This window comes from Electrona antarctica (assembly GCF_951216825.1).
Source record: "Electrona antarctica genome assembly, chromosome: 20".
NCBI lineage: Eukaryota > Metazoa > Chordata > Actinopteri > Myctophiformes > Myctophidae > Electrona > Electrona antarctica.
In genome coordinates this window covers 1615139-1629028 of record NC_136801.1, presented here as the reverse complement: position 1 = coordinate 1629028, position 13890 = coordinate 1615139, and the positions used below count along the sequence as shown (strand labels likewise).

The window sequence follows — 13890 nt, the reverse complement described above, 5'->3', positions numbered from 1 at the left end:
CCCCACCCACTTCAAATTGGACAAACACGTTCCACCCATAGAGTATAAAGAAGGATAGAGACTGATCTGGCGCGAAGCTCCGCCCCCTCCGCTATTCATGAAGCTCCGCCCCCTCCGCTATTCATGAAGCTCCGCCCCCTCCGCTATTCATGTCAGTGGAAGTGTTAAAGTGTTAAAGCCCAGCTGCACGGGGTTTCCTCGTCATGAATCCACGGGTCCGCCTGCAGTCCTTCCTCTTACCACTAGGGCCCAGTGCTTCAACGTTGGAGCGCCTCATTGGCCCCTTGGTTCCACCCCACCACAGGGGGTGCAGTGCCCGGTGTCGAGTTTGTCGGAGCCACGGTTGTCCAGAACCTCCCTCCCCCAGGAAATCTATTTTTTTGTTTTTCTGTGAAAAGTCATGATGAAATATTAAAGAAGAGTAGTTCAAGTTGCCATGTATTGCTGTACTTCAATATATTTTGATGAGTAATATTTTTTTTATGGAATATTTTACATTGGTTAAAATATACCCGTGTTTAGTGATGGTATAACCCACTTTTAATGTTGATATTAATATCCCACTTTGAATGTTAATGTTAATAACCACCTTTGAATGTCATCAAGCGATAATCACCAGTAGGTTTACTTATCACTGGAATGTTATGTAAGGGATAATGTCTGCCTATAGGTGGTCATTGTAGGGAGATAACACCGACAAGTAGGGATGTCCCGATCACGTTGTTTTGCTCCCGATCCGATTCCGATCATTTGATTTGAAGCATCTGCTGATAGCGATTTTCTTCCGATTCGATATTTATATTTTTAGAACACGTTTATGCCATATCACAATAGTACAATATCCCAAATCACAGACAATATAATATCATGATATGGATTATAATATTGATACTATTTTTGGGCTCCCGATCCGATTCCGATCATTTGAAAAGGACATATCGGCCCTGATTTCCGATCACCCGATCCGACAGGGTGTTTAACCACCGACACGAAGCCGATCTCTACCAAGATCGGCATCAATGTTAACAGGAGAGATTTTACTGGAGGGACAACTTCATGTATTTCTTCTTTTGGAAGTTGGAGGGGAAGACATGTTCCCTCCGTCCCTATTCAGCGCGACAACGTTGACAGGAGATATGATCAGAGGAGCAGAGTTTGTACCACCATCATTAAGACAGGGACTGAGGAATGGATATAGTTTCTCAGTGAAGGAGCAGCCAGTGAAAGAGTAAAGGTGGACTCTGGTCTCCACATCATAAAAGGAGACCAGACCCTCCTCATAGTCCACAAACACTCCCACTTTCTGGACCATCTCCCTTACAGGTAGGAGGACACCATCAGGGTCAGCAGCAGCAAAGTACTTATTTCCATCATCGTGTCCTATAGTCCAGTAACCAATGTTGGGGGGACATGTGAGGTCTTCCTTCCTGTCGATGGACTCTCTGGCCACTCCTACACCCCAGTCAGTCTTCCCTCCAACCTGGACCTCGTAGTAAAACCTTCCTGAGGAGAAGCCTTGTTTTCCTAAGACACAGACATATGTAGAGAATCTCTGGTTGTTCTCTGGGAAATCATTCTCTGCGTCTCCATCATACACTCGTTTTCCATCGTCAGACAGGATGAGGTCAGGATGTGCTGTATCAGGGTCCAGAGTCACATCCACTGCATATTGCTGGATCCTCCTCAGCTCAGCATCACACAGCTGCTTCTTCATCTCTTGACCGAGTGTCTTCTCCAGCTGAGCCACAGCTGTCCTCACAGCCTCCACATATGAAGACTGATGGACATTGACCTTTGTCCAGTCCTTGGTGGGTGGAGGGGTGGTGATGGATGTGACGTTCTGGAGGAGGTGGAGGTGGTCTTCAGTGTGTGAGAGCTGCCTCAGCTGAGAGATTCTCTCCTCTAATTGAGTGATTTCCTGTTGCAGATCTTTGATGAAGCCTTCAGCCTGTTCCTCTGTTGTTTCATGCTTCTCTTCAATCACACCAATGAGCTCAGCCTGGCTTCTCTCAATACAGCTGATCAGATCAGTGAAGACCTGCACACTGACGGCTATCACTGTGTCTGCATCCTTCCTGCTGAGCTCTACTGAGTGTTTGACCTCCTGAATCTTAACTTGTCTCTCCCGGATCATCTTCTGGATTTCAGCCTCAGTCTTTGCTTCGTATTCTTCTGTCAGCTTGCGACTCCTGAACTGTTGAACCATGTCAGAAATGCAAGTATTCACAGACACCTCTGGTCTGATAGTGAAGATCTTTGCACAGAGTGGACACTGACACACATCCTTACTGTCCCAGTAATGTGTGATGCAGGTTCTGCAGTAGGTGTGTCCACATTGAGTGCTGATTGGATCAGTGAACACGTCCAGACAGATAGCACAACGTAAGTGCTCTTCAGACAGGAGACTGCCGGCAGACGCCATCCCTTCAGGCTGAGATTAGAAGTGCTTCAACACTCTGTGTTATCGGCTTTTAAGTCAAGCTGACTGGAATCTGATGACATCAAACATGAGGTCAGCCCAGCCCAAATATGGAGTTCCATCCGGCTATAGAGCACCGAAGTCCTGACGTCACTGTCAGTAGAGGGCGTCAGTCCACAGGTTCATGTACTTTTTATTTGCATTGTAATCTCCATCATATAAGAACTGTGTTTGAAAAATAAACCGATCACCCCGGCCTTTTCACTCATATGGATATGAAGCATCGACTGAAGGTGGAAATGTACAAATATACCCAAAGAGTAACAAAATAAGCGTTAGAAACGAGTAAAACAACCCAGAGACTACATTTCCGGGTAGGCGGGTGGCTGCATCTGCCCGTCGCACAACATAAACTGAATGTCAATTACGTTTATTTTTATTTTTATTTTATTGATATTTAATGTTTCGTGGTTAGTACGAGTCGAGCTGGGCGTGACGTATATTAGCAGCGACATTGCCTTCATATGTAGTTTCAAGGCTTTTGCGGCCACATTAATTCCATTTTCTCCAGAAACTGACTGTATCAAATATGAATGGACATCAATAACGACGCACAGCCACTCCCCTGACAGAAAGGCCGGGGTGGTCGGTTTATTTTTCAAACACAGTTCTTATATGAAGCGACCTAAAATCGCCCTATGGAGATTTCAATGCAAATAAAAGAATACATGAACCTGTGTGTTGGTGCCCTCTACTGAAAGTGACGTCAGACTTCGGTGCTCTATACAGACTGACCAACCAGAGCTTGCGATATGCCTTTTTAAGGGGCGCTAGCCCCTTCTATAAACAGCTTTAGTCCCCACATGTCTCAAGATTTGCCATTGACGATGAACGGAGAAATGACGTCAGAATTCCGCTAAATATGACGTGAATGAAACATCAAAACATTAAACGCCATTGACATTGAAGGGGAAATGTATGTCATATGTAAACGAGCAAATAAGATGACCAATCACAGGCAACAGGTATTCTGATTGGCCAGTATGAGATGATGCATGATGATGTACGATGATAAGAGCGCCCCTCACTTCACACGGGTGTGATTTGTTTTTTTCGTAAATCTACATCCTATCATCATCTATCTCCCAACTATAAATACACCAATAAGTCTCTGTACGTCTGTATGTACGTCTGTACGTCTGTAATCCACGTAACTCCAGAACCGTTCGCTCCACCCACTTCAAATTCGACCAACACGTTCCACCCCACCACAGGGGGTGCAGTGCCCGGTGTCGAGTTTGTCGGAGCCACAGTTGTCCAGAACTGAACCCCCCCCCTCACCTCCCTCCCCCCAGGAAATCATTTTTTGTTTTTTTGTGAAAAGTCATGATGAAATATTGTAGAGTAGTTCAAGTTGCCATGTATTGCTGTACTTCAATATATTTTGATGAGTAATATTTTTTTTATGGAATTTTTTTCGATCATTTAAAAATGATCGGCCACGATTTCCGATCTCCTGATCCGACAGGGTGTTTAACCACCGACACGAAGCCGATCTCTACCAAGATAAATGGCATCAATGTTGACAGGAGAGATTTTACTGGAGGGACAACTTCATGGTTTTCTCTTTTTGCAAGTTGGAGGGGAGGACATAAATGGTAAATGGTGCATTTATATAGCTCCTTTATCCAAGGCGCTTTACATAGATTGTGCATTACATTCACCCATTCACACACACATTCATACACCGATGGCGGCGGAAACCATGCAAGGCACCAACCAGCACATCAGGAGCAATTAGGGGTTCAGTGTCTTGCTCAAGGACACTTAGACACTAACTCTGGGGGAGCCCCTTGACTCCTTCAAAACCGCTCTCAAAGGGCACCTACGGATGGCTGCAATTCGAAACTGGCCCCCGTAAAATCTGAATCCCCCCCACCGCGCCCCCCTTTTTCCCCTCACTGTATATGTTTCTTTTCCCTTTTTACCTCCATTATGATGAATTCCTGTACTGTTCTTTGTCTATATAGAAGTGTCTATTTGTACGTCTCTAAATGTTTTGATGAATTGAACATGGTGGACCCTGTTGTAAACAAGTGTAATGCTTAATTGGGTCGTCCACTCACAGTTAACAGCCTTTGTATTGAGTTTGTGCTTGAAATGTACTGTAATTCTGCAAACTGTTAATACAATTTTCAATCAATCAATCAAAGCCCACCGGGTTCGAACTGGTGACCTTGCGGTTACCATCCGGAAACTCTACCCCTGAGCCACCGCCGCCCCATGTTCCCTCCGTCCCTGTTCAGCGCGACCACATTGACAGGAGAGATGATCAGAGGGGCAGAGTTTGTACCTGGGGGTTTCTTCCATACGTTTCCATCATGAGTTTGTGCTGTATCAGGGTCCACGGTCACATCCACTGCATATTGCTAGGTCCTCCTCATCTCTTCTCCAGCTGAGCCACAGCTGTCCTCACAGCCTCCACATATGAAGACTGATGGACATTGACCTTTGTCCAGTCCTTGGTGGGTGGAGGGGTGGTGATGGATGTGACGTTCTGGAGGAGGTGGAGGTGGTCTTCAGTGTGTGAGAGCTGCCTCAGCTGAGTGATAATAATAATACAAATAATATATAATTATTATTATTATTATTATGCATATTAAGCCTTCTCTGTCCTCTATGGTTTTCTTCTTCTCTTCAATAACACCAATGAGCTCAGCCTGGCTTCTCTCAATACAGCTGATCAGATCAGTGAAGACATGCACACTGACGGCTATCACTGTGTCTGCATCCATCCTGCTGAGCTCTACTGAGCGTTTGACCTCCCGAATCTTCACTTGTCTCTCCCGGATCATCTTCTGGATTTCAGCCTCAGTCTTTGCTTTGCTTTGCTTCGTCTTAGTCGTAGTCAGCTTGCGACTCCTGAACCGTTGAACCAACTCAGAAATGCAAGTATTCACAGACACCTCTGGTCTGATAGTGAAGATCTTTGCACAGAGTGGACACTGACACACATCCTTACTGTCCCAGTAATGTGCGATGCAGGTTCTGCAGTAGGTGTGTCCACATTGAGTGCTGATTGGATCAGAGAACACGTCCAGACAGATAGCACAACGTAAGTGCTCTTCAGACAGGAGACTACCAGCAGACACCATCCCTTCAAGCTGAGATTAGAAGTGCTTCAACACTCTGTGTCATCGGCTTTTAAGTCAAGCTGACTGGAATCTGATGACATCATCAAACATGAGGTCAGTCCAGCCCAAATATAGAGTTCCGCCCGGCTTTACAGACTGACCAACCAGAGCTTGCGATATGCCTTTTTAAGGGTCGCTATAAACAGCTTTAGTCCCAACATGTCTCAAGATTTGCCATTGACGATGAACAGAGAAATTACGTCAGAATTCCGCTAAATATGACATAAATGAAACATCAAAACATTAAACGCCATTGACATTGAAGGGAAAATGTACGTCATATGTAAACGAGCAAATCAGCTAACCAATCACATATTGGCCAGTATGAGATGATGCATGATGATGTACGATGATAAGAGCGCCCCTCACTTCACACGGGTGTGATTTCTTTTTAGGAAATCTACATCAGCATCTATCTTCTGAACGAAAATAACATTGCCTGGATGCAACTGGGACGTATCCTCAGTGATGTATCCCAAGGTCATCGGGGTTTCGGGTCTCTCGAACATCATACCCCTCACTCGGGTGACCCAGCCGGGGTGATCAAGTCCCGACTTACGTCCCAGTAGCTACCCTCGATCAGACCACTAGGGAAAGACCAGGGGGCCACACAATCCGTTGGAACCACTCCGGAACTACTATGCCGGGACTGAGAGGTACTATTCTGGTAAGTGGAGGGACTAGGCTCTGTGGGTTGCCTCCTGTCCGGGCCCCTCCTACGTCTCACCAGGTCCACTCCTGCTCTCACCAGGAGTACTGCGAGGACCTGTGCGTTGCACCAGACTCCCAGCACCAGACACTTCATTCCGGAGTGGTGGATTCTTGAGCCACAGTGGTTCTGCAGGCTCCACCGCTGGGCAACGGTAGTACTGTACTGTAGCGTGGCACTGAGTGCCCACGCTATCTTTGAATGGCTCAAATGCCGAAAAAAGAATGGACCTTTTAATATTAATTAATTCAAAAAATTGCAGATCTACAAGCTCGTAGCGCGGCACCGAGTGCCGCGCTACAAGCTTGTAGATCTGATTTTTTGAAAAATCGTGAAAATGTGTCGCAAATCTTTGAATGTATATTTCTTTCAGAGCGAATGTTTTTAACTCAAATATTTGCTTCTGGGGGGGGGTCCCTGGAACAACATATTTCTGGGGGGGTCCCTGGAACAACATATTTCAGGGGGGGGTTCCTGGAACAACATATTTCTGGGGGGGTCCCTGGAACAACATATTTCTGGGGGGGGGTCCCTGGAACAACATATTTCTGGGGGGGTCCCTGGAACAACATATTTCTGGGGGGGGGTCCCTGGAACAACATATTTCTGGGGGGGGTCCCTGGAACAACATATTTCTGGGGGGGGGGTCCCTGGAACAACATATTTCTGGGGGGGGTCCCTGGAACAACATATTTCTGGGGGGGGTCCCTGGAACAAGATATTTCTGGGGGGTCCCTGGAACAACATATTTCTGGGGGGGGGGGGGGTCCCTGGAAGAACATATTTCTGGGGGGGGTCCCTGGAACAACATATTTCTGGGGGGGGTCCCTGGAACAACATTTCTGGGGGGGGTCCCTGGAACAACATATTTCTGGGGGGGTCCCTGGAACAACATATTTCTGGGGGGGGGGTCCCTGGAACAACATATTTCTGGGGGGGTCCCTGGAACAACATATTTCTGGGGGGGGTCCCTGGAACAACATATTTCTGGGGGGGGTCCCTGGAACAACATATGTTCAGATGGGGGTCGGCGGCCAAATACATGCATATGTTTTTGGGGGTCCTTGACATAGAAACATGGGTTTTTCAGAAAACTCCAGAAGTGGAACCGACGCCAAGAAAATCCTTTAACCAATTATTGTCAGTCACTTCCAATCGCCTGGAGGTATAAGCATCTGTGTAATTAAACGCCAAAAAAAACCCCCAAAAAACCCGACAAGAATTTCCCCCCACGGGCAAAAACCAACACTAATCTTTCTCTCCAGGAGCGCAGGAACAAATAAAGTCAGTGTTTTAATAGAGACTGAACCCATTCTAAAATGTAACCTAAATTGATCTCAAATGCTTCGAGATATTCCAAAACTGATTCATGACTCACGCACGCGTTGCATCATTTTTGAGGGGCGCTAGCCCCTCCTATACACAGGTTTAATGTTTGTCTTTAGTCCAATGTTTGTTTTGAACGCCATTGACAATGAAGGGAAAATGTACATCATAATATACCTCAATATCTTCTGACATTTAGTTCTACTGGATCTCTTCTCCACTAGTCCCTCCCAGACATTTAGTTCTACTGGATCTCTTCTCCACTAGTCCCTCCCTGACATTTAGTTCTACTGGATCTCCTCTCCACTAGTCCCTCCCTGACATTTTTGTCTGTGTATTTGTGTATTTGTTGACTCTTCGTGTTAGTCATTATAGCTCAGTTTTAATTCTAGTTTTTTATTTCGTCAGTTAAAAAAGGTAGTCGACGAACACTTCTCTTTATCATCATACTATAATTCAGTCAATGTCAGTCTGTCTGTCTGTCTGTCTGTCTGTCTGTGTGTCTGTCAGAAACACCGCCGTATCTCCTCACCGCCTGCACCAATCGCTCCCACTTTTCACACAGGCATTGACCATAATAATATGGAGGTCTTAACGAAGCCAACAAATTGTAAATGAATAATGAATTTATTAGTGAATAAAACATGCGAAAACACACCCAGGGCGCATGGGGGGGGCAATATCTCACAACGGGTAAGGGCTAGTAGTTCTAATCGACGAAACCAACACGGCGCGTGCCCCCCCCCCCCCCCACCCCAACACGTGCATGCCATGCCCCCCACCGGCCGGCTAAAAGACGCCAGGCGACTTAATAATATGGCGCTGAAAAAAGTATGCGCTCTACGGGGTATATCGGCCGGCGATATTACTCGAAAAGCCTCATGCAGCTCGTGTCCGTACCATGCTACAGGGCCATGCGGCGAGGATTATCATAACGTGTTCTGTTGAAAGCCAGCGGTCTGTTCATGCGTTGGAGGAGGGCGACAGATTGAGGCGACTCCTCCCAGCTGAGGAGATGCATGCATGGGGCCAGGTGCTGCTGTGCACCAGGCGTAGAGGCACTCTGTAGGAAATGAGGACGGGGAGGTCGTTTGGAATCCCAACAAGGTCTCGACAGGGGGGGGGGCATGACTGGGCATCGCATTAAAGTCCCCCTAATAAGAGGGTCCGTCTCCCCTCTGTACTATCAGCAGGGCTACAGCATATGTAGTCCTGCTACATATGGATGCTACACCAGGATGCAAATTCTAATCACCGGTGCAAGAAAGCACACGTGCTTACACATAACAGTATATAGACAGGCGCACGCACATACATATACTTCCATATGTATGTGTGTGCATGCACGCACGCACGCACAAACACATGCACAGAAAGTGAGGATAAACATGTCACCGATTGCGGCGCCACGAAGCAATTCCCTGTTAAACATGCGCAGCAATGCTGTCTCGTTCTGTTAGGGACAGTGTGTGTGTGTGTGTGCGTGTGTCTGTGTCCCGCACTGCAACATCCACATTGTTAATGTAAGTCGTCTCTACAGATTCTCTACGGATTCTGACTGCAGGGTTTGGAGACTACATTTCAGACTACATTTTTACAGCTGTCTCACTTATACAAAGTTACGACAGAATTGTCAGGAATAAACAACCGCGCACACAATGCAGTGTATTTATTATCGCTCTAGCTCTCTATAAGTGGCCGAGGGATGGTTCTGTTTTAATCCGTTCAGGACGGGAACCCCCGTTGGTGTTTTAAGCATTGTGTTATACTTTAGCTGTTGGAAAATAGCAGATCTACAAGCTCATAGCGCGGCACTACAAGCTTGTAGATCTGCTATTTTTGAAAATTGTTGGATATATATTCTTTCAGAGCGAACATTTTGAATGGGGGGGGGGGGGGGGGGGTCCCTGGAACAACATATTTTCAGATGGGGGGTCGGCGGCCAATTACATATATTTTTGGGGGTCCTTGACATGAAGATGTCAAGGACATATTGACATGATTTAGAAGGCATTTGTAGAATCGTCCTCAGGTCTAAATTGGTTAATAAGGCGTTGCTGCTATACTGCTGTATAAACGAGGTTGTTTGCTTTATTTTATTATTATTATTATTATTATTATTATTATTATTATTATTATTATTATTATTATTATTATTATTATTATTATAATCTACAGCCTGCTGACAGCCAGCCTGGATTAATATTATTATTATTATTATTATTATTATTATTATTATTATTATTATTATTATTATTATTATAATCTACAGCCTGCTGACAGCCAGCCTGGATTATTATTATTATTATTATTATTAATATTATTATTATTAATATTATTATTATTATTATTATTATTATTATTATTATTATTATTATTATTATTATAATCTACAGCATGCTGACAGCCAGCCTGGATTATTACGGGTTCTTTTCATCGTCTGTGTTCAAATTAATTAAAGGCCCATTCATTGATCCGTCGGTCTCAAAACGGACATGTTTTAATGCGTTTAATAAAATCCTCATCACATCAAACACGAGTGAACATAAAACGCCAACAGCCCGTTTTATTTCACGCAATCAGGATGAGGACCAAACAAAAAGGAGCCGCTTACAGGAAGACACGTCTAATAACAGTCGTCTGTGTGCGTGCGTGCGTGCGTGCGTGCGTGCGTGCGTGCGTGTGTGCGTGCGTGCGTGTTTTCGAGATCTACAAAGTAACTATAGTAGCTAAAGTTTTCATATAATTGTAGTGGAGTATAGGATTACAGGAGTAGAAGGAAAAGCACTGAAAATTGTAAATATTTCCAGTAAAGTTAAAAGTACCTCAAAACATGGTACAGTACAGTGTACTTGGTTACCCTCTTCTACCTAGATTTCTACTGGTGAACAGGGACAACCGGAGGTTTACGGAATCCATTAGACTCTATATGGGCTCGCGCGAGTACATGCACCACGTGACCAGGCTGTTTTCTGCCCCCTCAATATCGCAACTCTTCTATTAGATGGCTCTCTGTCAGACGAGAGTGAAATCCCGGCCAGGATCAATGCGAGAGGTCCTTGTTGGGAGTGAAAACCTGGCCCGGATCAATGCGAGAGGTCCTTGTTGGGAGTGAAAACCTGGCCCAGGATCAATGCCAGGTCCTTGTTGGGAGTGAAAACCTGGCCCGGATCAATGCCAGGTCCTTGTTGGGAGTGAAAACCTGGCCCGGATCAATGCCAGGTCCTTGTTGGGAGTGAAAACCTGGCCCAGGATCAATGCCAGGTCCTTGTTGGGAGTGAAAACCTGGCCCGGATCAATGCCAGGTCCTTGTTGGGAGTGAAAACCTGGCCCGGATCAATGCCAGGTCCTTGTTGGGAGTGAAAACCTGGCCCCGGATCAATGCCAGGTCCTTGTTGGGAGTGAAAACCCGGCCCGGATCAATGCCAGGTCCTTGTTGGGAGTGAAAACCTGGCCCAGGATCAATGCCAGGTCCTTGTTGGGAGTGAAAACCCGGCCCGGATCAATGCCAGGTCCTTGTTGGGAGTGAAAACCTGGCCCAGGATCAATGCCAGGTCCTTGTTGGGAGTGAAAACCTGGCCCCGGATCAATGCCAGGTCCTTGTTGGGAGTGAAAACCCGGCCCGGATCAATGCCAGGTCCTTGTTGGGAGTGAAAACCTGGCCCAGGATCAATGCCAGGTCCTTGTTGGGAGTGAAAACCCGGCCCGGATCAATGCCAGGTCCTTGTTGGGAGTGAAAACCTGGCCCAGGATCAATGCCAGGTCCTTGTTGGGAGTGAAAACCTGGCCCGGGATCAATGCCAGGTCCTTGTTGGGAGTGAAAACCTGGCCCAGGATCAATGCCAGGTCCTTGTTGGGAGTGAAAACCTGGCCCGGATCAATGCCAGGTCCTTGTTGGGAGTGAAAACCTGGCCCGGATCAATGCCAGGTCCTTGTTGGGAGTGAAAACCTGGCCCGGATCAATGCCAGGTCCTTGTTGGGAGTGAAAACCTGGCCCGGATCAATGCGAGAGGTCCTTGTTGGGAGTGAAAACCTGGCCCGGATCAATGCCAGGTCCTTGTTGGGAGTGAAATCCCGGCCCGGATCAATGCCAGGTCCTTGTTGGGAGTGAAAACCTGGCCCGGATCAATGCCAGGTCCTTGTTGGGAGTGAAAACCTGGCCCAGGATCAATGCCAGGTCCTTGTTGGAGTGGTGACACTCTGAACTCCGCTGCAGGGTTTCAAACCGCAGCCATTGAACGGCTCCTTATGAATTACACATCCTCTTGTTTTGACAGAGGTCAGGAACTCCTCCCGGTCACTCACACGCCGTCTGTCGCACGCCATTGATTTTGGATCGAATTCTCAGAGTGAACGGAAGAACAGGGCGATCATGGAAGCAACTGGAAACGTTTTCATTAGGAAATAATAATCCTCCCTGATGACTGATGTATGACAGCAATCAGTGCGTCCGATTGGTCAACGGAGGATGGCGAGATGGACTGATTGGTCAGGGGAGGATGGCGAGATGGACTGATTGGTCAGGGGAGGATGGCGAGATGGACCCTGTTCGGCCAGGATTGGCCCGGTTTCAAGACGGATGTCCCAAAACTTTGACGAAAATTGTTCGTCGAGTACCATTGTTTCACTGACGAAAATGAAATAAAAGCGAAATAAAAACTAAGCAATGATGACTTCTAAAACTATGCACTTGACAATTTGTCAACAAATACAGACTAGACTAAAATGTCAGGGAGGGACTAGTGGACAATAGATCCAGTAGAACTAAACATTTTACACTTGGTTGCGTGCTCTAGGCCTACAAGCTCACAACAAGTCACAGCAACCAAGCCATTGGCGACGCCATCAAGGCCCGCCAAAATATGTTTTTGTCGACGGAATCAACTGTAGATTTAGTCGACTAAAATCTTGTGATAAAAAACTAGGCCAACACTAAAACCGTTCAGTCGAATAAAATGTGACCCAAACTAAATTAAAATATATTCAAAAGAAATAAATCAAGATTTGCTTTCAATATCAACAGTACAGTGAGTCAGTGAGTTCTTCTTACACAAACACATCTTCCATGAAGGGAGAGAGAGAGAGAGAGAGAAAGAGAAAGAGAAAGAGAAAGAGAAAGAGAAAGAGAAAGAGAAGAAAGAGAAAGAGAAAGAGAAAGAGAAAGAGAAAGAGAAAGAGAAAGAGAAAGAGAAAGAGAAAGAGAGAGAGAGAGAGAGAGAGAGAGAGCACAGATTGAACCCCTAGCTGCGACTCGGACTGAAGGACGTCCCTGCCCCCCCCCCCCCTCCCCCCCGGAGAGTATAAGCCAAATAAATCATGTATGTGCACGTCCAGCATATACCTGCTCTCTCTCTCTCTCACACACACACACACACACACACACACACACACACACACACACACACACACACACACACACACACACACACACACACACACACACACACACACACACACACACACACCCCCCCCCCCCCCCCCCATTCGCCAGGGCCAGGATAACCCATCGAGACCTGAGGTCGATTCTATACTTAATATCTCCTATAGTAATATCTCCTATAGTAATATCTCCTATAGTAATCCTTAATATCTCCTATAGTACTCCTTAATATCTCCTATAGTAATCCTTAATATCTCCTATAGTATTCCTATAGTAATCCTAACTTCTGAAAAGTCTGCTGAAAAAAAACATACGTTCATTTCTGTCAGTGGTTCTCAAACTTTTTCATGTCAAGCCACCGACCCCCCCTATCTCAAAATATTTATAGTTCCAGGGACCCCCACAGAAGCAAAGATTTCAGTACTACAGAATGTTCACTTTTAAAATAATATATATTCAAAGATTTATCACGATTTTTCGAAAATAGCAGATCTACAAGCTTGTAGCGCATCACTTCGTGCCGCGCTATGAGCTTGTAGATCTGCTATTTTCGAATAGCCAATTAATATAACGGTTTGAAGTGGACATAGAATCCACAGTAGTGACTCATCTCTGCTGTCGCGGTCTTGATGTGATAAACACGCGTCGGAGCGCCAGATGAACTCTTCAAGCTATCCTCTTCGTTCCCCGTGGGGCCACGCCCCCGTGGGGCCGCACCAAGGAGATTATAGTACACTGCCGCTCGTTGAATATGCAAAAGAAGAGTGCGTGCGTGCGTGCGTGCGTGCGTGCGTGCGTGCGTGCGTGCGTGCGTGCGATGCGTGCGTGCGTGCGTGCGTGCGTGCGTGCGTGCGTGCGTGCG

At 46.2% G+C, this 13890-nt stretch overlaps 1 protein-coding gene across 1 annotated transcript in view; it reads right to left on the bottom strand.

The window, feature by feature from the left end:
- Positions 1-1054: 1054 nt before the first annotated feature.
- Positions 1055-13890, bottom strand: part of LOC306912814 (pyrin-like) — a gene marked incomplete at both ends in the record, with an annotated part of 20614 nt that continues 7778 nt past the window's right edge. The window contains 2 exons of the mRNA XM_079489270.1: positions 1055-2018; positions 11349-11515. Coding sequence (XP_079345396.1) covers positions 1055-2018; positions 11349-11515 — 1131 coding nt within the window. The remainder of the gene's footprint in view (positions 2019-11348; positions 11516-13890) is intronic.